The sequence below is a fragment of the Plectrocnemia conspersa genome, unplaced genomic scaffold (assembly GCF_051122295.1).
Source record: "Plectrocnemia conspersa isolate PC_06_02 unplaced genomic scaffold, ASM5112229v1 ptg000001l, whole genome shotgun sequence".
Taxonomy (NCBI): Eukaryota; Metazoa; Arthropoda; class Insecta; order Trichoptera; family Polycentropodidae; genus Plectrocnemia; species Plectrocnemia conspersa.
In genome coordinates, this window is record NW_028277165.1 from 23,244,274 (window position 1) to 23,268,890 (window position 24,617).

At 29.7% G+C, this 24,617-nt stretch overlaps 1 protein-coding gene across 2 annotated transcripts in view; it reads right to left on the reverse strand.

Moving 5' to 3' along the window:
* LOC148239281 (uncharacterized) overlaps window positions 1-22,170 on the reverse strand; it is a 45,367-nt gene extending 23,197 nt beyond the window's left edge. Inside the window, exons 1-2 of one of the 2 annotated variants that reach the window (XM_088183990.1) lie at window positions 22,040-22,170; window positions 20,243-21,236 (exon numbers count right to left, since the gene is read on the reverse strand). In XM_088183990.1, the coding sequence (XP_088040116.1) occupies window positions 20,243-21,032 (790 nt within the window). In that variant the 5' untranslated portion in view covers window positions 21,033-21,236; window positions 22,040-22,170. The remainder of the gene's footprint in view (window positions 1-20,242; window positions 21,237-22,039) is intronic. The other variant, XM_088183981.1, reaches the window with a different exon arrangement.
* Window positions 22,171-24,617: the final 2,447 nt, after the last annotated feature.

The window sequence follows — 24,617 nt, forward strand, 5'->3', positions numbered from 1 at the left end:
AGCATTCGTAGAGAAACACTTATTTTGTGTATTGCATATGTATTAAACACATATAATAATTTTACATGGATCTGTATAAAATGAAAAATAAATATAATTTTAATGTAAATTAATTAGACGCAAATTAATGATACAATAGTATGTACTATTTTTGAGAAATGCAGCAATAAATATAATATTTTATAAATTAAATCAATGGTTATTATAAATAATAATTAAATGTCTCTATTAGACAAATTTTTCTCTATATATAAATAAACATTAAAAACATGCAATTACTCGCGATTAAAACAATACGCAATTCAATTACAAAGTTATTTATTATTCATTGAAAGAATTATATAAATATGTAAATATAATAATCGTTAATAACATCAGTTATATTTAGGTCATCAAAAGATGTCTGACTTATTCAACAATTCAACTATTCTAGCATCTAAATTTGATCATAAACATAATAGAACTAGCTATGAAATATGATCTTTACAAAATAGTGACGATTGTTTACAACACCTGTCACGGTTTGTTTCATGTTTTCTTTGATGTCCATCCGTTTATGAATGAACCTTGAAATTAACCTCATGCTCTTTTTACCACAACACTGCATACACATAAACAACATCAACACAGTCTATTCTATATCAATCTTGTCATCGATTCCCGAAGACGAACCGGACACGAGTTTGTCCAGATTAATTTATGTATTATTTTTTAATATACATAATTAATTATAAATATGTGTATACCTTTCGTGGCCATATTTTTATCTAATCGTCGAGCGTTTTGTTTATAGGCTCGCCAAACTTGTGTCTGGCATGGCATACCTGGTCATGGGGAAATATTCGAAAATGCCATAGCCCGAGAGAGACCTGAAACAGGTATGCGAATGGCATTCGAAGCGCGCGCATTAACGTCCGATTCGAACTTGTGCCTTTTGTTTAACGTGAAATATGCTATACTTCTTCATCTAACTGTTCGGAGTGTGCGTGTGAAGATAATAGTAATTTATGCGCCCCTGAGATGATTTATAGGTATCGATAGAAACCCGGGAAAACCGTAAAATCGAAGATATTGCGCAGATCTAACAGGGTTTCTCACAATTATTATATAGACCCACATTCAATCACCAAAAATCAATTCATTTATATAATTTTTTTTTAATGCTTAAAAACCAATATTTGTTTTAAGAATAATTGAAACTGTAAATAAGCAATGATTTTTAAAAGAAAATAAATTTCAATTAAAAATAAGCTAAATCTATTTAAATACACAGTTAAGTAAAATTATTTTAATTTAATAAATAAGTTTTCAAAATAAATAAGTACGCATACTTTCCTACGAATAAGCAGCTTTTTGCCACAACGATAGCATAACTTTATATACATCTATTTTTTTTAATGTCTTTTAATAAGATATGTAACAAAAAATATAAAAAAATATGTAATCTCAGCGGATAATTGTTTACAGTTACGTCACAAAAACACTTTTACGTAAAATACGTAAAATTTACAAAATAAAAAATATTTTTTTTATATAATAAAAAAATATTATGTAAAATTAATATTTGTATGGATAGTACATCTAAAGTGTTTTTACTATGTAGATAATTTGGAATAATTACTAAAAATTCGATTAAAAATTTTTTTAATATTTTGTGAAAAATCAATAGAAGTTGTTGAATATTTTAAAAAATAAAATCGACAATATCAAAAATTAGTTAATTTGCACATAAAAATCGTGAACCCGAAAATTGCACACATAAAAACTGTGAATTGAAAAATTCCACACAGCAAAATTTGTAAAGATTTAGTATTTTTTTAAATTTAAATTTCTGATTTTTCTGGATACTGATTTTTGCGGAAATTGATTTTTTCGGACGTATATTTTTAGCATAATATTTAAAAAATCAATGGATTTTCAATTTCCGATTTCAATGTAGCAGTCAAATTTAAATGAATCCAGTAAATTATTTTTGTACTTAAAGTCAGTTTTTCAAAATAACCGTTGTTGGTATTTTGAATGTCCAGAAAAATCAGTGTCCGGAAAAATTGTTTCCGGAATAATGCGAGTACCACAATATATGTATACATATTTAGATTTAATGTTAATATAAATACATCACAAATGTCAATATATATAAGAGTTTTTGTATGGCGTCGGCTAACCTGTAAAACAGAGATTTTCGAGACAGTTATATTTGAGAAAACTAAAAATTCATACTTGACAATGATGTATTAATTGGTTAAATATATGGTTACATGATGAAATTATACAGAAAAAAATATTCGTGATAAAATCCAATAGCAAATATTACACAAGGAAGAAATTACGTGGAAAAAATTACACACGCAATAAATTTCATGTTTAACCCTTTCACTGTGCATATAGGTAAAATATTAAAATCAGAACCAAAAATGTGCATTTTTTCTATGAATTTATTCTAATCGTAATAGAAACTGATTTTAAATTAAAAATTTAATATTCTAAAAATATTAAACAATAAAATTAATAATTTACATCGAAATATAACATTATTATTATTTGATGTTTTAGATTTAAATTAAATTAATTTTATTTAGCTGTTAAAAATAAGAAGTAGATTGACTATTTATTGTTGACTTTATTACTTACTTGTATTTTTTTATAATTAAAGAGTTTATTTTTTTGTAATTTTAAAAGAAAAACAAATTATTGAAAAATACTAATATAAATGTCAAATATTTAAAAAAATAATATTTTTATTTAAAATAATGTTTACTTTATTTAAGGTAACGATATTTAAAAAATATCAAAGGATGACACTAAAAAAGTTATTCTATAGGAGGACAATGCAGGACAATGAAGGACAAAAAGAGTACAATCCTCATTTAAGGAAGACGTCTGGTCACTTTACCTTAACCATTAAATTTCAAATATATTCGTATATGTATATCGATATAAAATTTCAATATTCTTATATTAATATGCGCAATTTTCGCTGTGTGGAATTTTCATGTTCGCAGTTTTCGTTTGCGCAAAAATCCAGTCACTATAAAAATAATATTTTTTTACAGCAAAAAATCAATAATAAAAACTTTAAAAGTATTTCGAAATTCAAAAATAAATTTTAGTGATATGTGAAAGAAAAGTTGGCATAAAATAAATTAATTGTGCTATTAATATAAATAACAATAAAAACTATTTTGTACTAAATATAACATATTTTTTTCAATTTCTTTTTATGGAGCATAACAATCAATTCCGATTGTATATACTCCGGTGATGTACACTCAGTGTACATATACGTTAAAATAAGTGATTCAAAATTAAAAAAAAAAACAATATTAGCAATACGAAATAATTTTAAAACAAAACGTAGCAACTATTGTAATACAGGTTAGACCAAAAGTCAGTAAGAAGTTGCAAGTATTTTGTAAAAAATTGTCTAAAAATGTGGATTCTTTTTATTTATAGCAATTTTTGCTACTACTACACCCTTCCCCCGATTTACACTATTATTTATTATTTTGTTGGAGCAAATAAAAAAATCGACATTATTTGCAAAAAAATAAATAATTCTTATTTACATAAAAAATTGTGTGAATGGTATATTATATGGGTTTATATTATGATTGAATAATAAAACATCCGTATCATTTCTAATCTAAAATATAGTTGAAGACCTTACTGGAGTAATATTAAACACGTTAGATAAAGCTGCATAAAAATCAATTGAACTGAGTTCAAAACTTTACATTTAAATATGTCTTTTATAAAGTAGAAGATAGACATGTTATCCAAATAATATAAAGGGACACGTTTGAGCTGAAATAAGTATGCAAATGGCGAATGAAAATATTAATATATACATACAGATATATTTATTTATTTGTGTATGAAAGTGGCGTCCGATAATAAAATATATCACACGGAATAAAAGGTCAACTTGTCTCCCTTACGAGCACTCATAAATTTGTCTCCGTCCCTGTCTCGCCGGCTGTGTCTTGTCTCTTGTCTCCGTCTGTCTCGACCCGTGTCCAGATCGGCGCGCATCGATACAGACAGAAGAGAGATCTGTGGATCGGATAAGCCGGAGATCAGTCCGCGCATGCGCACGAGCCAAGACTGGACCATTTGCGGCTTCTGCGCAAAACCGAAAAAATCGCGCACTGTTCACCCCATCAAATTCGAAAACGTAAATAAACTGTTCACGTCCATAAAGCACTTTATCCCCTTTCTTTGACGGGTGTGCTTTTTTAGGAATTATGAACGGTTCATTATGAGGTATGCAACATATGGAGTAAGAAAATCTATGAAATCAGCCCCTTGGGAGGGGACAGGATGGTATTTTACACCCCTGTTTTTAGAAACACCCCCAGCAGTGATTCTCACACTTTTGATATTAATATAATTGCTAAAGCTTGTTCTTATTTGACTGTCTCTCAAAAAAAAAACTCATAAATGAAACACTTCAGAGATATTAAATTGTTACAGAACTATAATTGTAAATTTTATAACCTTAATGTCAAACCAGATGCAAAAATAAATTCAAGAACTACATAAGCTCACTACATACAATATTAATTTTAAAAATAATTATTATATATTAAAATATATATTATATATGTATTAAATGTGTAAAAATATTTGAGGAACGTAAAGATTAATCTCAAAATTTGTCATTTCATTCAAATATAGATTATTTTTATAACTTTATGGTTTATTTGATTGATATAATAAATTAGGTCATTACCAATTAAATTTGTTTCTCATTAAGCAAATTCCCAATCATCGATTGTTGCACAAAAATATTTAGAAGCGTTGACAGCACATATCCCCATTGCAGTGTCAATGAAAGGGCGGTGTTTACAAAATATTTACGTCGCGTTTTCATATGGCGCATTTAACACGGAGGGGGTCGCAACCGGTCGCCAACCAATCGAGCCGCGAGCGAAAATCGACAAGGGGAGACGAAACCGGCACAGGGGTGATAATCACAGCGTCACCGGCAAACTCACAAATCGATGTGTAAAAAACATGACTGTATATATATCTGACAGGACAGAGAAATCCTCAAACTAGTAACATCGATGTTGATAAGAAATTGTGGATCAGGTAGTAAACATCCTCAATCTAAAAACGTGTTAATTGACTGAAATTTAATGGTCCAATTCAAGTATCCTATGTTGCTTTAATGCCTGCACTACACTCTCTGGAACTTATCCGAACCGAAGTTACAACTGAAGTCGACCGAGACCTACGACTTCTAGTAAGCGACCACACTGCCGCAAATTTTATATGCCGTCCGGATGGCGGCTTCTGTCACGTACAGCTGGCATATTTGCGCGCGGTCGAAAAATGTGCCAAATAATCGCAATTTTTAAATTGTCATATTCTTATAATTACACTACTGATAATTATAAAAGTTTGTGTGGGCACTCACCAATACAATATCAGTGAAAACTTTTCGTCGTAAATATTCAATTTACGCAAAATCTTTCGGCTTTTGCAAAATGGCATAAGGCATAAAAATGATACTTCAGAATACGAACACCACATCTGTGGCTATCCTAGAATTTGTCGCCATCGATTCTAAATAAGAATTCGCTATGGTGTGACATTTATATAAGCCGATCTAGGCAAATACATTAGGATATTTGAAACGATTTTTTCGAAACGATCAAGTACCACTAATTATTTTTTAATTATTTAATTTTATATAAAAAAATATAATTAATCCCTTTTGGTGCCATAAAATATTCAAAGATGTCAGTAAGAATCTGTTGAAGTCTCCGATAAGCATGTAGTATTATAACTTGACCTCGTGACTACGATGCAGCGCTCGACATGCGTGTTGATCATAGGACGCCTACGCGCATACTGAAATTTAACCGAGTTACTCGTTTTATTTCAGTTTGCAAAAAACCAGATCATTATTTCTCTCACTGTTGTCACTTAACACGCGAGAGAGCGAAAGAGGAAGTGTCTCACCGCTCGCGCTCGAAAGAGCAGCTCCGACTTCGGTTCCTTTGACTTCGGTCCGTTTGCCTACAATGTTTGGAAGCGCTCGAAGCTGACCAGACGAAGTCGACTGAATTACCCTCACTTTACCTCCCGTTCTCGGTAACCTCGGACAACTTCCGAGAGATTTTAGAGCGGGCAGAACCGAACTCAACCGAAGAAACCCCGAAGTAACCCACTATATTCTCCATCCTTGGCCAACCTTGGCCAACTTCCAGAGAGTGTAGTACAGGCATAACACTTATAGTGCCAAGCGAAATTATGCAGTATATGCTAAGAGTGCGAAGCATTTTTTTGCAAATATAAATATATGTATACAAAAAAATATTTTTGAAAATTTTTACTTTTTTGTGGGAAGCACTATTTATTATAGGAACAAAATTAACTCCAGTTTATACAGGTAAATACACAAAAAGTATAGAAAAAAATGATTTCATGATTTAAAAAAAAAAAAAAAAAACTAGAAACGGACTTGGAGAATGTCTATATATCGATATTCTTAGGTATATTTTTCCATCATAACTGTCAACTTTACTTTGATTCTTTATAATGAAATAATAGTATGATCTTCTAAGTACAGCAGATTGTTTTTTTTTTTTTTTTTTTTCAACATTTTCATCAGTACATTTACTATGACCAAAAAGATAATGAAGCTGTCAAATTTTTTTGAGATGATTATTTGATATTTTGATGATTTGAGAAGCATCATAGAACCGAAGTAGTATTATTTAGTAATTTTAAATCAAAAATGTACCACTCGTTAGAAATCTGCTCAAAGCGTAGATATCCTTCAACCTATTATAGTGCTAGACACCCAAGAATGCCGATTGCATTAGTACTAGTGTATCTGTGAATCTGTCAACTTATTGGTTCCTGTAAAAGAATTAGTAAATGCAATGAGCTCTGATTGGTCAGCTCTAGCACAGGATTGGTTAAAATGACATCATTGGGGATAAATGGGCAAAGTCAGTAGTTGATTTGGTAAGGAGCGGAACGGTTGTTTGTTTAGTTTGTGAAATACACGGTGTTCACCAACTAACGAGATGTCGGAGTATAGTAAATTAGGAAGAGGAAGACCATTATCAGGGCAAACAAAAGAAGTTGTTTTAAATTTGTATGCATATTTAAATAAGCTGTATGAAAGCAACGATTCGGTAATTATTTTTAAAATAATACACTGGTCAAAATATTTGTAAATAAAGCAATATGTGTATTTTTAGGTTGTACCTATTATGGACCAGGTAGCCGAAGCGACAAAGCTGTCGGTCAGAAGGATACAAGCAATTGTTCGGGAATTTAAAAATAACGGAACACGTGCGGCTTTAGGTTCTCCGAAAAAAACTAGGATTTGTAAAAAAATACTAAAAAATTTGTAAATAATGATACTAAAAAAACAAACACAAAATTAATTAATAAAAAAAATGTAAACATTTTTTAATCACCCGGTGACGCACACTAATGCAATCGGCATTCTTGGGTGTCTAGCACTATACTAGCTACAATTCTCCTTCCGATATAAATGTGTTTTTAATGCCATTTATTCCAAAATTTGCTTAGTTGCATTATAGTCACCTCACTTTCATCGATATATTATCCTATCCTTACTTTTTTTATATAAAATACAGGATAAAAAAAGAACGAAATTTTCAAGTATATTTTACTATCTATTGTGAATATTAGTATCGTTTTTGTTCTTATGTTAAGTAAAGTTGAATTTCTATTACAAGAATTAGTCAAATATTCCAGACAATAACTTACTTACTAACATGCTTACAATTATGTTGCATTTTTTTAATATATGAGTGGAAATGTCATCTCGCGAGATTTTCAATGTTTCAATATGCATATATTGGCATACATTTTTGCATAATGCCTAAAGTCTTGCACATATTACGAAATGGTCAAATGTCGAGCGTAGTCACAAACAAGATGTAATACAACAAAATAGCAACAGTGAACAAGGAAGTAAGTTCAATAAATAAGCTGATTTAGAAAGTGCGTCAAGTCGTAAATATTGACTTACGCTTGGTTCGGTAGCTTTCAGAAATGTCCGCATTGTGCAATTTTCTAGGGACATGTTTATATTTGCCCAGGGGCTTTAATCCATTGTCGCGAGGGCACGGGATGAACGATCCCTTTGTTCAGATTATGGGAGGTTTCTCTCTCCCTGCAGACAGATTTGCAACACACACGCTGTGAGATGATTGTCGGTAATGTAGAAAGATGATCTTTAATTTTCAACGCAACGATCACTCTATTAATAAAAATTTGCACATACATGTGTATAAGAAATGCCACTTAAAAAACGCTATGTATTATACATATGTATTACAGCGCAATATATACATAAGATCGCAAATGAAATACGAGTCAGATCTAAGAAGACAAAAGCATATTTGTCAATTTGTATATTCGTTACAGCTTCATCTCCGAAATGTATACTGTTGTATCTAGGGATTCCAATCCCGGGATCCCGGATCCCGGGATCCCGGGATCCCGAACGATTTTCAATACCCGATGAGTCCCGGGATTATAAAACATAATCCCGAATTTTTTGGATTGATTGATTTATCAAGCACAATCGAATTATTATTGACAAAATCGTTATATTTCGTATACAAACTTGCGCGAGTTGCACGTGTCATCTGTAAATCTTTGAGGCTGTGAGTCTGAACGTGCTTTTTCAGCTGCAGGCTGCTTAGGAACCAAAATCAGATCAAGGCTAAATGATGAAACGCTTGATGTTTTGATGTTACTTCGTGAGTTTTTTCCAAAATAATATTTTCCATTAATTGTGTCTATGAATGTACATATGTACATACATTGTCAAAAGTTCATTTTTTATCTTCTCAAATAAATAAATAAGACCTTCCCTTTTTTATTTTTATTATATTATTTTATATTTTAAGTCCAAGACTAAAATTATACGTAATTTATACATTGTACGTTATAAAAAACGGATGTAAAAAAATATTGTATTATTCATTTTAAATTATTTTTATCGATAAAATAACATGAAAATTATCCCGGGACTGGTCCCGGGATCCCGGGATCGACTAATTGCAATACCGAAATCCCGGGATCAAAATTTTGGCCCGGGATTGGAATCCCTAGTTGTATCTGATCGATATTGCATTACGCGTAATTTTCTAGAGATATTTAAAATGTGATGTTATAAATAAAAGGCAAATTAATAGACTAAAACGACACAGTATTATAAATATAACGTATTCAGCAATACAAAAATATTTGCCACAAATATATTAAAATTAATTCAGATATGAAACTACACACTACAGTTTTTTTCAATTACATCTCATTTGATGACAACGTTTTACATGTTATATTTATAAATTACATGCAAAATCCAATATTTGATAAAACATCAAATACTGACTGATTTTTTTTCTTTATGTAATAATTATGATTAGATTTTTTTGTACCGCTACAATACATTTTAATTATGTTATGTAGTTAATGCTTTATTTAACTAAAAGTAAAAATGTTTATTTTTATAATTACAATTTTTACCAAAAAAATCAATCTTTTAATATATGCATATGTAAACTGTTATTGTTATTATTACATAGAAGCACTGTTCTTGTTATAGATTTTATCATTTATGTAGTAAAGCACATTTTTATTAATCATTAATAAAACAAAAATGAATCTTTGTGGCAAAAAGTTATACTAAATAATGCACAGCTCTAAGCGTCATGACTTGCTCTTTTTGAGTAAGATTAAAGTATTTTCAGATTTTCATGAATTACATAAATAGATTATATACTAGAATAACAATAATGATCATTTTATTAATACATACTGAGCATCGATTATATTGAAAATGTTTTTTTTTATATTTTAAAAATGCCTCAATAGGCAAAAACTGTAAATGCATAATAATTAAAAATATTTTAATGTGTAATACAATAGACGAATTTTAAAAACGAAGTCCTGTAGTAAAAACTACGCTCACAATTTGAATAAAAGTATAATTTTACAAAAAATATCGAGTTAATTCATCTTTGTGGCAAAAAGTTATGTAGAAGTGTAAATAAATAAATTAAAACCATGCAAAATAGAGTTACTGTTTTTATAAATAAGCTTTAGATCAGAATATAAGTTTTTATCTTTGCATAGTTCGATCAAAGCAGAAATCTAGAAATTCATTATAGTGTCTGGACAAAATTCTATTTAGAGAACAATTGTTTTTTGTTACAATAAATCTAATCAGATTTTATTGCATATTATTTAATAAGATGCCTAGTGACAAATACATCGGATTTAATTCAGCAGATATGTTTTTATAACATAGTTTAGAAAATAATAAAATTTTATCATGAAGCAAGAGGCCAAGGTCAAAAGTATTGATCGACAAACATTGCACGCCTCGGGTCAACAGTCTTACGTTTTTATATCGAAAATATATTCTATCAAATATACGAAACAATCATTTAGCAAATTTGCTGCAGACAAATCCATTGTTATACCCAATGAATGATGACTCTGTTTCCGTCATTTACCATCGGGGCAGTAAGAACCACCCCTAGAGCAGGTGTGATTTATAAAACCCCCAACGATAAATTTATAAAATGGCCGCCGTTTGTTACATACTACATACATATGTACATGCACAGTTATCTCTAATATAACAATATGGACTGTATCTGTTTTCCGCTTCGTTAGAACCAATCGCCAATTATTGTTATCCGTTTAGCAAAATCGGAAAGATGACTCTAGATCGTGGGTTTAGATAAGAGAAGTCGCAAGATGAGGCGTAAAGATCTCGGATAACGCATAAAAGGTGTTTCTTGTTTGGGTAAACACACTTGCGAATGAAACGTCCGAGTTAAAAACTCAATAAAGAGCCTTTCTATTCAGTAGAAGCTTTTGGGATAAGTAGAGAAATCAAGGAGCGGAAAATGCGTTCAGGTAAAAGAGATCATAATTCGAAATGAATAAGAAAGATGCGTTAGGGTTGCTCAAACTTTTTTTTTAATGATAATTTATTTTTTGTATTATAAGTGATTTATCAATAAAACTAATTTTTGTTTTAGTGTGGTAATATATGTATTTGATTAAAAAATTAAAAAAAAATATTTTATAAACTAATGATGCAATTAAAAATACTAGTTTTAACCCGCATATGCCATGCAGCAGTAAAATTAATTATTAGTGAAATAGTTATCAGTAAAAAATAATTATTGGATATCTGAATTTAAATGTACAAACAGTATAACAATCTTGAGTTATTGTAACTATATAAGAAAAACCAGAAGATATAAATTTTAACTTCAAGCCCATTCCGATTACTTATCACCGATTATTAAAACTACATTTTCACCTCCACTAATGCCAAGATTAAGTATTTTAGACTACGCAATAATTTAATATATTAGTGGCAAAGTGCCGATGAAAGTCATCAGATTAATGACTACCATATTTGACAAGGTTGCTCAAATTATAAATTTATTGATACCAGGAAAAAAAACCAGACGATATTGCCCTATTTATTCTAGCCTCGTATCTACCTTTTACGATTAATCCTTGTATAAAAATATAATAGCAATAGCCTTTTAAATAATAATTAAATCATACCCTTCAAAAAATCATCTGATCTGAACTTAATTGCCTAGTAAATTAAATTATATTAATAATAATATTCTCTTTAATAAATAAATATATTTTAATACTTAATATCCTGTTGGTAAAACCGTCGCTAACAGGACGGAACAAACTGTCATATTGAATAATTATATTATATTATATAGATATGTTTATGAATGTTTCGCATCAAAAAACTATCAAAATAAATTATTTTAAAATTAAATGGAGTCATGGGCGTGGCGATGATCTAATTTATCACAGTCAAAATGGTCTAATAGTCGATTAACCCTCTATTTATATAGATATATTGACCCAATGGGCCAACCAGAGCAAATACTATAAAATGCGTGACACGTCGCCACTCAAAATATTGACTTGAGTTCAACCCTCGCTCCAGTGGCCCCAGAGTGCGAATAATGCAAGGCTGGGAGCATTCTTCGCTCTTTTTGTTTGCAAACACCATTGTGACGCTGGAGAGGCGGCTGCTGCGAGCATTGTGCCCCCACCGGCCATTGTGGACCTTGGTTTCTTCCGTTGACGAGATTCTAAATGCTCAGTAGAGCGGTCAAGAGGCGGTCAAAGTCAGTGCTTCGAATATTGGCACTGGTCAAGAAATATAATACAAATATAGCAATGAATACATTTAAATAGTAAAAATATTATATTGTACAACTGAGGTAGTTTCAAATATTTATATAGTTTATTGCAAAATAAATTTTGCAAATGTACTTTTTTGTACCCGTCGGATAATCACCTAAGATCTAGTTGTTGAAAGCAGGGCCGCTGAGAGCGAACTCGGGCCCTGGAAAAACAATGATTCCGGGCCTCATGACAAAAATGGCATTTTATGTATTTTTTTACATCGTAATATAATTTCTTGAATAAATAATAATAGGTACGAGTTAGCCTTAATCTATACTTATTTTTCCGCTCATTTTCCCCTGAGAGATGAATTGACTTAGTTTGCATTTTGGACTTAAAATATAATTTTAGAACTTTCTTTAGGTTAGATTTGGGTTAACAGCAAATGGACGTTTCGCAATTTCAAATTGAGCTTCATAGTCATTTTAGAGCAGCATATTAGCGCCCATCAGTTAAATTAAATTTTCGCTAGTTGAAATATATATCTACTGGTAAAAATATATTCCGATATGATTTTACTGAAAAATATTTTTGGCATAGATTCAAGACTGTTTTTTCTAGATTTTCTTTTAGGAATATCCACATGAAACTGAATGTATTATATTATTTATTTATTCTTCTGCATTAAATCCAGGTGTCAAATTACCGATAAAACAATCTATAAAAACATTAAATATATATAATTCAGCTGGCGCTGTTGTTAATTTATCGTTATTTATTTGCTATCTTAGGTATTTAATCTGAATTTTCAGATTCATTGATTATTTCCTCTCATGTCTAATATTTTTAAACGTTCAAAAAGCAAAAGTCAACAAAATGTTGCAAAACAATTTTAACACAAAAGAATTATAAAATTAAATATGCATTGAACCATTTTCGAAGGCTTCGAATTTCTAAAATTAAATTGTGATTACCGTAAGACTTAACAGAGACGAATCTCAAGCAACAAATAAGTATTTTCCAAGCGAATGGTCTATTTATGGATTGAATGATGGAAATTAATTTTAGTATACTTAAAAACAGGTTTATTCTATTGAAGCCAAAGGCATATATTAAAAAGATATTGTTTGTAAATTTGTTTCAGAGCAGTAGCTGGTATATGAACGCCTTTTTCATTTAGTATGGATGCTAAGCAGATAATGAATTTGCTTTAATCATTTTCGCGATTCCTTAAATAATACGGTTTGGTAAAATTTGCATTAAAACAAACATATTAATATTTAATTTATATACGTGTCAATCCTAGTTTTAAGAGCTACGTAGATCTCTGAGAATTGAATAGCTCTAAATATATATGATGATATCACTTGGGCCGACTAGAATTTGCTATTATTTTTGTTCTTTATTATTCTCAATGTATCGATAAAATATTATTGAAAGAATAAATATTTAAATCAAATTCTCAGCAATTAAATAGTTTTATCGGTATTGTGGTTGTTTTATAGGCTTATATGAAGCATTTTCATACGTCACAGTCCAACGAGAGTCGCAAATTATCGCTCGGGGGTAATAGAGACCCCGCGCGGTCGTTTGCGGGTTAATTTGTGCGTTTCCCACGCGGGCGCGGTCGAATCTCGCTGTACACGAACCCAGATAAATTAAAACGACCCGCTTTTCGCCCACACACCAAAAACATAGAAGAGAGCTTTGCCAGTAAAATTTGGAATTTCACAGCAAAATTAAAAATATAAATTGATAAATTAATTAAATAAAACTACATAATTTTTCTCCTTTCTGTAAAGTAGAGAATTATAGAGTTCTACTTAAGATGTTGTTAAATTGTTTTAGAAACATTTAACTAAATAAAAAAATAAATATTATGTAATATCAAGGCTAGCTATTTTTAAGTTAGTAGTACATAGTTTAGTGTATAGTTTCAAGTTAGTTGTACTTTTTCATTTAAAAAAAATATGGCTTTTACCAAAATTTGATGATGTAAATATTTTTATGAAATAGCTCTATATTAGAAAAATGTTAAAAATAGCCAATAATAGTCGAATATATGTACAGCTGAAACATATAAATATATCTATTATAGTATTATTTAATTCTATACATTTTATTATATAACTAAATATAATTTGTTAGATTTTTATTAGATATTTTTCTATCTATATATCAATTCATACATATAATTTCAAAATATAAGGCAATTCTCCTTTCAATACTTTCCTTTCACTCTTTCTATTATTCCAATTGATACAATAATATTTTACGTTGCTTGGAATTAAATTATGATTATATATCTACCTAACTATTACGTGCAATTATGACAAAAAAATGCGATTATTACATGAATATCCTATATTGCTCAAGTTATTTCTCAAAACATTACTTGCTATATAAATAAAATTTAGTCAATACCATATTATATTCGGACATATTTTATTTTAATTCAACTCCTTGTTCACCATTACAAACTTATTTTATCTAAGACTAGATCTATATTATGTTCATTGTTTTATATAACATAATAAATTATATTTCATTATATAGTCTGGATAGATACGCGTTATAATTTTCACACACGTCATTCCAAATAGTGAGAAAATTAATGAAAAACTGTCCATGAAACAAATGGGAATATTTATTTTGTCCGGTCGTAAATAATGCAACAAAAAGAGCTCGACAGTTGGCAACATTGACAAAGGAATTCCGAGAAAAGTTCAAAAAGGAGAAAATTACACGCAACGGAACAAAAGGGTCCTAAAATAGGGATCTTTTCCATTTATTTGAAACGATGACAACAATAAAACATTGGTGGTCTTCTGGAAAACTATAATCGAACGTCATAGAAATTAAAACAATACTTATACGTACTTATGTATAGTTTATGATTAACATATGATAGTACTCGTTTATTTTTAAGTACAACAATATCATCTCGTAACTCGGAAGTGAAGATAAAGGTCGATAATGTAATCAATTTTGCCGTTTTATAGACTATATTGTATGCGTTAATAATCGATCGCGTTTTAGTTAAAGATCCACGTAAATTAAAAACTAATAAATTGAAAGCATAAATAACTTTTCAGTTTACAGTAACAATTTTCAATTACTTATCAATTTTCAATTGGCTCTAGAATTGTGAAAAATAAAAAATGGCTCGTGATTTAAGAGAATGTTGCGGGATGTTGCTTTTTCAACCAATATAATGCTAGCTAGATATAAAAAATCTAATATACTAGTAGGTATACGATTGAATTGCTTTTCAACATACAACTAAATTTTCTGCTATAGGTTGATATGAAATATTAAAAATTTAAATTATGCACATATAAAAAAAATACGGTTATATTAATAATTATTATTTATTCGCACCACTGTAGCGATCTTAAATATTTCCGCTTTTTATAAAAATAAGCTACAAATATTTTTCTATCCATAAATATATTCTGTTATCTGTTTTTATATATATACTATATCCTAGTCCAAGGCAAAATAGCAGGCGTCCCACATCATTATTGTAAATCTGCTCAGAACGCATAATTTATGAAGGCCTCCGAAGTTGAACGACTTTCCAGAACGAGCTCGACATAAAAGGACCCTATTGAAAATGGCATACCTATTGTCGCGTCAAAATTTTATTCTTCTACCAGGAAGAGAGACATTCAACGTTTTTTTAACGACCAAAGGATTGGTTAATTTTAGCCAATCGACAGAATCCATCTCACGTTTTGTCTATTTGCCTCGTGTTATGTGTTTTTTTTCTCTCAACCGACATATGTAAAATATTTTGTGCAATGTCTGGAGATTTTTTTTGATACACGCACAAAGCATTGTTACTCTCACTCTCGCGTTTGCGGCACATTCGTGTCCACTCATTCGTATTGGGTAATCTCCATTCATTTTATCCACGATCCGTGATGTTGTGGCTATGAATAGGCCGAACAACACTCAAAATGTATTAAATATACATAATAAGTCCACTATGAATGGGTATATGGATCTTAATACGAGTACACGTTATATTGTACTAATACATTCGACACTCTTATCAATCATGCCGCAAAACAGTGATGGCAAACAGTTCCAATATATTGATCATTTCTGATTTACTAAATACTACCACACCGGTAGAAAGACTTTTAGTAACACGTTTTAAACTATTTAATGATCAAAAGTATGTATAATATATATATATAAAAATAAATCTCATATCCAATTTAATTAGGGAGCGCAGCTGCTTTTCTAATTTTATAATACAACCATAGATTTTTATTAATATTTATTAATAGTATTTTTTTAAAAGCTTTTACGGGTGATTCATTATAATATTACCGTAAAATAGCACAATAAAATAATTGCAGTTCTATAAAATGCATATTTCGAAATAAATTTATGTTACAATAAAAGTGCAACATATAACCACTACTCAGACTATTGCGCAAACATAAATTACGCACATGAAAATTCCACAGAGCGAAAATTTTGAATATTAAATATATTTTACCTTTAATTCCAACTGCTTAGAAAATATAATTTATTTTTATTCTATATTATATTTTTAACCCTCTATTTGTGTAATTTAAAGAAATGTAAGTGTGTCATTAAAAGCCAATAAAAATTTCTAATATAATTGTAAAATATTTTTTAAGCATATTTATAATTAAACTTATATTAAAAACTGTTATATATATATATGCAGAATTTTTTTTTTATATATCTACATATCTTAAACATACATACATATGTATATATTGCTTATCTATGATCAAAAATTTTGTTGTTTGCAATTTTCGCTGTGCGTAATTTTCGTTTGAGCAATTGCTGTTTAACAATATTTTAAACAAAATATTATTAATAATAAATTAATTTCGTTCAGATAATAAAGGTAAAATATCTACAAGAGGAAGCCTAAGACTATAGTTATTATATAATTTATGTAACTTTAAAATTAAATTTTACTTTACTGTATTTGTGAAACCGAAGAAATCCGTTTTTATTTTAAATTTAAACAAACAGTTATATTTTTTTAAATCTTAAAATAACTACAAATATATAAAAAAATAAGCTAAATCCTTTACGAATTATAGTTTATATTCCCTTTATTTATTTCATTATATGTTTTCGATGTATTTAACATAAAAAAAATTTAAAATAACATAAAACGGCCACTGAACGATTACTTAATTTTGATATTTTCAAAAACCGGATAAAAATATTTTTACTTTATTTCTTTACAAACAGTTTAAGTTTTTAAATCTTTAAGTAACTACAAATATAAAACAAAATAAAATAAAGCCTTTACAAATTACAGTTTATATTCCCTAAATTTATTTCATTATATGTTTTCAATGTATGTATTCAACATAAAAAAATATAATTAAAAAGAAAACATAAAATACCTTATCTTGATATTTTCAAAAACCAGATAAAACCATTTTAAATTTATTATTCTACAAACAGATTGAGTTTTTAAATCTTAAAGTAACTACAAATACATTTACAAATTAAAGTTTATATTCCTTTTATTTATTTTATTATATATTTTCAAACTATTCAACATAAAAAAATATGATTTAAAAAAAAAACATAAAATGACGATTGAACGATTACCTAATTTTGATATTTTCAAAAATCAGATGAAACTGTTTTTAATTTATTTTTTTTACAAATCTTTAACAAAATAAAATAAGGCCTTTACAAATTATAGTTTATATTCCCTTTACTTATTTTATTATATATTTTCAAAGTATTTATCATAAAAAAAAAACATAAAATGGCTACTGAACGATTTTACCTAATCTTGATATTTTCAAACACTAGTTAAAACCATTTCTAATTTATTTTTCTACAAACAGTTTGAGTTTTTTAAATTGTAAAGTAAGTACAAAATAAAATTTATTTTTCCTGTATATTATAATTTTTAAAGTAATTACTATCACGAAAAAAACTAAAATTGCCACTAAACGATTACTCAATCTTAATCCAAAATTATCTAAAATATAAGTAATAAAAACTATTTTTAGTTCTTATAGTGATTATTTTCTTAGGATCTCTGAGCTTAAACCGAATTTCCCATTGTATTTTTAAAACATTGTATACATTTCAGCAATTTATTTTGAGCTTTAAAGCTTTGGGTGTAAATACACTAGATTTATTTATTTTGTGGATTGTACAAATATAACTAATACATAAAAGATTGTGCTTGTAACATGTAAAAGCTCTGTCAATATGGATGTTGTGTTTAATACGTATCAAGGTAAATTCGGACATGTACAATTTTATTTAAAAGCGAATGCTCTAATGTTTTGAAGATGTTTTAAAATTGATATATTTTTTAAAAATCATCAATAATATTTAAAACTATATATCTCATAAGAAATAAATTTGGTTTCAATGTCTATTTTTCTAAAAAAGTAAGAGGAGCAATATTGAGGTAAAGATAAAATAATAACGAAATGTCTAATATATTTTTCATGGACGTCATCAGTATTTTTATTGCTATTTTATCTATACAGTCATCTAAAATTCTAATTCAGAATCGTGTTCTCCTACCAAAAAAATCTTTTTTGAATTCGAAATTCGCATAAAGTGAAAAGGATATCTATATCTCCTGTTGTAAACGATACGGTGGAATGTGGTAAACGATAGTTTTTCGGTGACCACCGGGCCACCGAAATGTAACATGATACCTGCTACTACTGACAGTATCGTTCCTGCCAACGACCGACAATGTCGTAAAATGTTTTTTTATTATAAAAAGCCTATTTTACGCACCTTTCTAGGGTCCTTGCATGGGTGGCGTGAAATATGTGTATCAAAAAATAAAATGATACAACAAAAAAAAAACATAAACGCCTGCATTCTCATATAAGTAATAGTATTTTTTAGAAGGACATAATTTTTAGAGAATCCTTTATGTGTGCAGGTGTTTTATGGACTCCTTTTATATATTTAAGATTGTAAGATTTTTTAGTAGAATATTGTAAATTAATACTAAAATGTATTTTATTTATTATGTAATTCCATAAAAACGCACGAATGCTAATATGATAACTAGTTATGAATAATAAATTATGTAAAAACGCGCAGTTATAACGTTTTACATAAATTATTAATTTTCAATAAAAAATGTATCTGCTATTGAAAATATTTATCAGGCGAGGTTCTCTGCAAATTTATGCAAATTATACTACGTTAAATACTACAAATATTTGTTTAGAATATACACATACTATAGGTGTTTATATTAACGTTTTATTAATTTAAGTTAAAAATTAATAACAAAAATTTAATAGTTTCTAATTAATAATTTTCTATATCATATTATTTTAAGCTAAGTCACTCTTAAATTTATTAGGTATGTTACAATAATTATTCAATTTTAATTATATTATGTATTTGTAAGAGACATTTTTACATCCAGACTCTACACTACTATTTATCTAAATACTTAATAATCAATAATGTAAATATCTGGCAATGAAAAATTATTTTTAAATATAAATTTGGTAACATTAAAATTTATAATGAAGCCATAAAAGGATATCTACAAAAAAATCTAAACAACCAGTAAATTAATTAGGAACGTTACTTATGATTTTTTTATATATGTGGAAATATTTTCCTACTCTAAAATTAATCAAGGTCCATAATAAACAATGGTGTAATAATGCAAAACTTTTCATAAAAAAAAGCTATAATTTAATAAGGTACCTACCTGTATATGTATTTTTACAATAAGTATTATTTTATAGGATATCAATATATAAATTAATTAATTAAAAATAAGCGAAACTATTCATAAATATATCCTAATTATATCATAAATAATCACATTAAAATTTATAATTATAATAAAATATATTGCGTGTTCATTTAACGACATATCGTTACAATAATTGTAAAATATTTAGAACTACACGTGTTAAGGTTATAAATATCTAAGAAATCAATTGATACATGTTTATGTATATTTAAAAAATCTATTTTTAAGTTTTGGCAAATCCTTTTTGTGTATTATATTATAAAAAAAATATGGACTCACCCGTATGCGTTCTCTTGTGTATCTTGAGGTTTTCCGACCTTGCGAAAACCTTTCCGCAGCCCGGAAATGGGCACGGAAAAGGCTTTTCTCCGGTGTGCACCCTGATGTGATTGACCAGCTTATACTTCGCTTTGAAGGGCCTTCCGTTCCTGGAGCAGCCCTGCCAGCAACACGCGTGTGTCGTACACTCTGGTCCACCCACGTGCTCGACAGTCAGATGCGTCACAATCTCGTGCATGGTGCTAAAGTTCTTCCCGCACTGTTTCCTAGGCACTGGCTGTTCTGGTTCCACCCACTGGCACTGCATCTCCTGCTTAACAGGCTGCCTCATGTACCTGAAGAAAGCCCCGTGAGCTGGATGGTGAGGCAGAGATCCGATGTGATGAGACATGGCGAATTGATGAGGCGGCGGCTGGTGGTGGTAGTGATGCTCTCCTCTCCACTCCATTCCCAATCTCATTTGATGGTGGTGGTGATGGTTAAAATGCGGGTTCGCCAATCCTTGATGATGATGATTCAACCCTTGATGATCGTGGATAGGCGGCGGGAAGATCACTCCGTCCGACGAAGGCGTTTGAGGCATAAAATCGTCCCTCCTCAGCAAAAAATCCCTCGTCGCATACCCGGGATGAGGGTTCAAATGCGGATGATAGGCGTTGGTTTGGGTGTGCGGCAAAGGATGAGGGTGCGAATGAGGGTGTGGATGGTGAGGCTCACCCTGAGGAGGCGACATCTTCAAGCCGAAGGTCGCCAGATGAGCGTGAGGGTTTTCCATGAAGGCGTTCATCATGAAATTGTTAGATTCACCATTGTTTGTACACCAACGTCCGCTCGAAGGCGAAGAATCACAGGGACGTATTTTGAATGTTTTTTTTTGTTATTATTATTATATCAAACTATCACAATCGTTCGTCACTATGTTTCATGGTTTGTTTTCTGAGCACTCGTGACGTTACACCGATAAACAAAAATCACAGATGCTGATTTCTCCCAGCTAAAAATAAAAAAATATTATATTTAATGTTATATAAATGTTGATAATATAAACAAATAATATATAATTTCAATGCCGACGGCATTGAGCTATGACTAATGTTATCAATGTTATCTTAGTACTTAGAGCTTCATATTACAACCTAACTATAAAATTTTTGGTCTATATTTGTAGCTGTAAACTAATCAATATAAGCATATATATTAACAATTTAAAATGTACTTTGTTGAAAATAATGACTGATTAGACAATTTGTAGCCATATTTTTTTAACACTATTGGAAGGAATAATACAAATTAAATGATATCTTAAAATAAAAACAATAAATAAATAAAATGATCTCATAAATAATAAATTATGACGCTATTTTTTACGCCTATTGATTCTAATCCCTCTGTAATTAAATATCGCTCTAAATTTTGCCCTAAGCGTTCAGGTAGTCAAACAATACGCCCATAACGATTTATTGCTTTTTGTTCAAATAAAAATTATGCAAATATCATTAATAAATATTTATCAATAATAATAAATAAATAATTAAATTTAAAATATATTTATTTGAGTCAACATTTTTTTTCCATTGCATTAGTCCTCTCAATATTAAATTGAACATGTAACTATGTATGTATCTTTCTATATAGAAGTTTTACATCACAAAACTATTTAAAATTTTAACTTCTCACATACTATTGTACTAAACTGATTTTTTTATTAATTTCCTATGAATCTCAACTATCTTGCGTCGTTAAAGTCGCAGATTTATTATTAATTGATTTTTTTTAATTATTGTCACACAAACGCACATCCGCGAAGGTCGCGTCTTTCGGTCAAGGGTTGTGCAAAACGGTCCGATTGTCGTCGTATTTGGTGATTTACCATAGTGTCCCGCAGCGAGCGCCCTGACCTGTCGGCCCGCGATCCCGACCCCGACTGCGGCTGGGCCGGCGCCCCCTCCCCGGGCGCTGCGGGACTCCGCCCACCGAGGGGGCCGGAACCCCTCGCGCCGTGTGGCGGGCCGTGGCACTATTTATTTTTTTCGGGTATCTTCACGCTTTCGTTGATTTTATTTTTGTAGAAAAATCTTGTACATAAAACATCTGCAAAAATAAATAAAATAATCATCGTATTCTGGTTAGTCATTTTTTTTAACAACTTTTTTGTCAACTTTTCCTCTATAAATAATTAGCCTAATAATCTACACTAAAACAATAATTTTAAGAAACTGAAAATGTTCTAAATTAGATTTGGTTCTAAATATTATAAAAAATATATTAGGTGCACCCAAAAATTATGTAAGACTACTAACAAATATATTTTTTAAAATGCAATTTATGTTTATTTTTTTGGGCTACATTTTTGTTTATTTTTTTTTAATTACACGCAAGACATTGGCAGACCTGCTGATAGGGAAAGAGGAAAAGGGGACAAATTCCCATGACTCGTTCTCCTTGAGGGGCCCGACTTTGGAAAAATTCATAGCAAGAATATATTTATAAAAAAAGTAGAAACCGACCTCAAATAATGAATCTGAACTAAACTACAGTTGTTTAAGATGTATGTACTAATGTATTTCAGGTATAAGTTCCTTCAGCCATTTTTATACATACAAGAAATAAAAGGAGCGAATCATTGCCTTTAGAAACACCTACTTTAAAGGTATTACTTTCACAATAAACATTATTATTCAAAGGGACAGATTGTAGTTTTTTTTAGCGGCTCAGTTTGTATTAAAATTTTTTTGCAAATTATTGTTGACTTTATTGATTTTTGAACGTTTAAAAAATATTAGACATGAGAGGAAATATTCAACAAATGTAAATTAGTAACAGTAAATTTAGGTATTTGATCTAAAAATTCAGATTGAATTCCTAAGGAAGAAGTAAAGAAATGACTAAAAATCAACAACAGAACCACCTGAATTATATAAATGTAATGATCTTATAAATTGAATTATCAGTAATTAGTCAACTGGATTTAATGCAGCAATGCAGCAAAATAAATAAATAATACATACTCAATTTAACAGGTGTGAAACGTTCATTTGTTGTTCAAACCCAAACCTAACCAAATGAAAATTCTAAAACTAATTGTAATTTTAAAACCCAACTCATGTCTCAGTGGAAAATAAGCGGAAGAGTACAGGCAGATATCGTATTTCACGCATTGTTCCATAGTTTGTTTGCATTTCTATATTACACTATGTTGTAAAAATATGATAGCTGACTTAATATCCAAATTATTGGTTCTGTGCTTACTGATGGTGCCCTTGCTGTGCTAGGAAATAAATCAAAATTTTGCCACAAACAATTCCGCACTTATAAGGTATAGCTCTAGACATGGAACTTGTCCTATTGCAATAGTGTGAGTAAATATGTATACTAATCTGCACTGATTGGACCCTGTAAAATAATTTTTGACGTAAAGACTTTTTAGTGGACGGCGATAACATAGGGATGGTTTAGGATCAAGCGGTAGCGGCTAAATACTTTCCCTATCGCTCGCTCGCGTGTTAAGTGACTAGAGTGAGTGAAAGATAGGGCATTCGGACCGTATATCCTTATCGCTCACACACTCTCGTCACTTAGCACGCGAGCGAGCGAAAGGGAATGTATCTCACCATACGCGCCTGTTGGTGTTAGGTAGAATGGGTGTGAGTCAGTAGGCAATTGGCACAGAGCGAAGCTGTCGTCTGTTGAGTACACGGTGTTTATCAAGTATTTAGATGTCGGAATACAGCAAATTAGGGCAAGGAAGAGCATTATCGGGACAAACTAAAGAAATGGCTTTAAACGTATATACATATTTTAAAAAGATAGACGATACTAGCAAATCGGTAATTATTGATAAAATGACAATAGATTCAGTAAAAAAACTAGTGGAAGAAAAAATAAATATCATAACCGCCAACGAATGGAGTAATGTCTGCCGAAATGCAATAAAAAATGAAAAAAAATATGAAATCAACGATATTGCCATGGATGATATTATGAATAATATGAATTTAGTGTTTGGTGTAAACGAAGATTCGGACTCTAGTTCAGAAGATTCCTTTGATGGATAGATTTTTTTGTCTGCAATTTTTCTATTAATCATATATGTCATTCACGTATTTAATACATTTTAAAATCGTCATAATTTCTAAAGTATTTAATATAATTTAATAAAATTTTAAATTCTAAATTCACCATATACATATCAAGTTTACAAATTCTAAAGATCCATGGAAGAACCATTGATATTAGTTTAGTGAAACTATCACAATGCGACAAGTAAGACAAAAAAAATCCCTTCCGCCAGCCCCATGTTAATAAACAATCCCTATCCAGGTATAAAAAATGGTTTGAACATAATTGCAAAAAAAAAACTGTCCATTGAAAATCT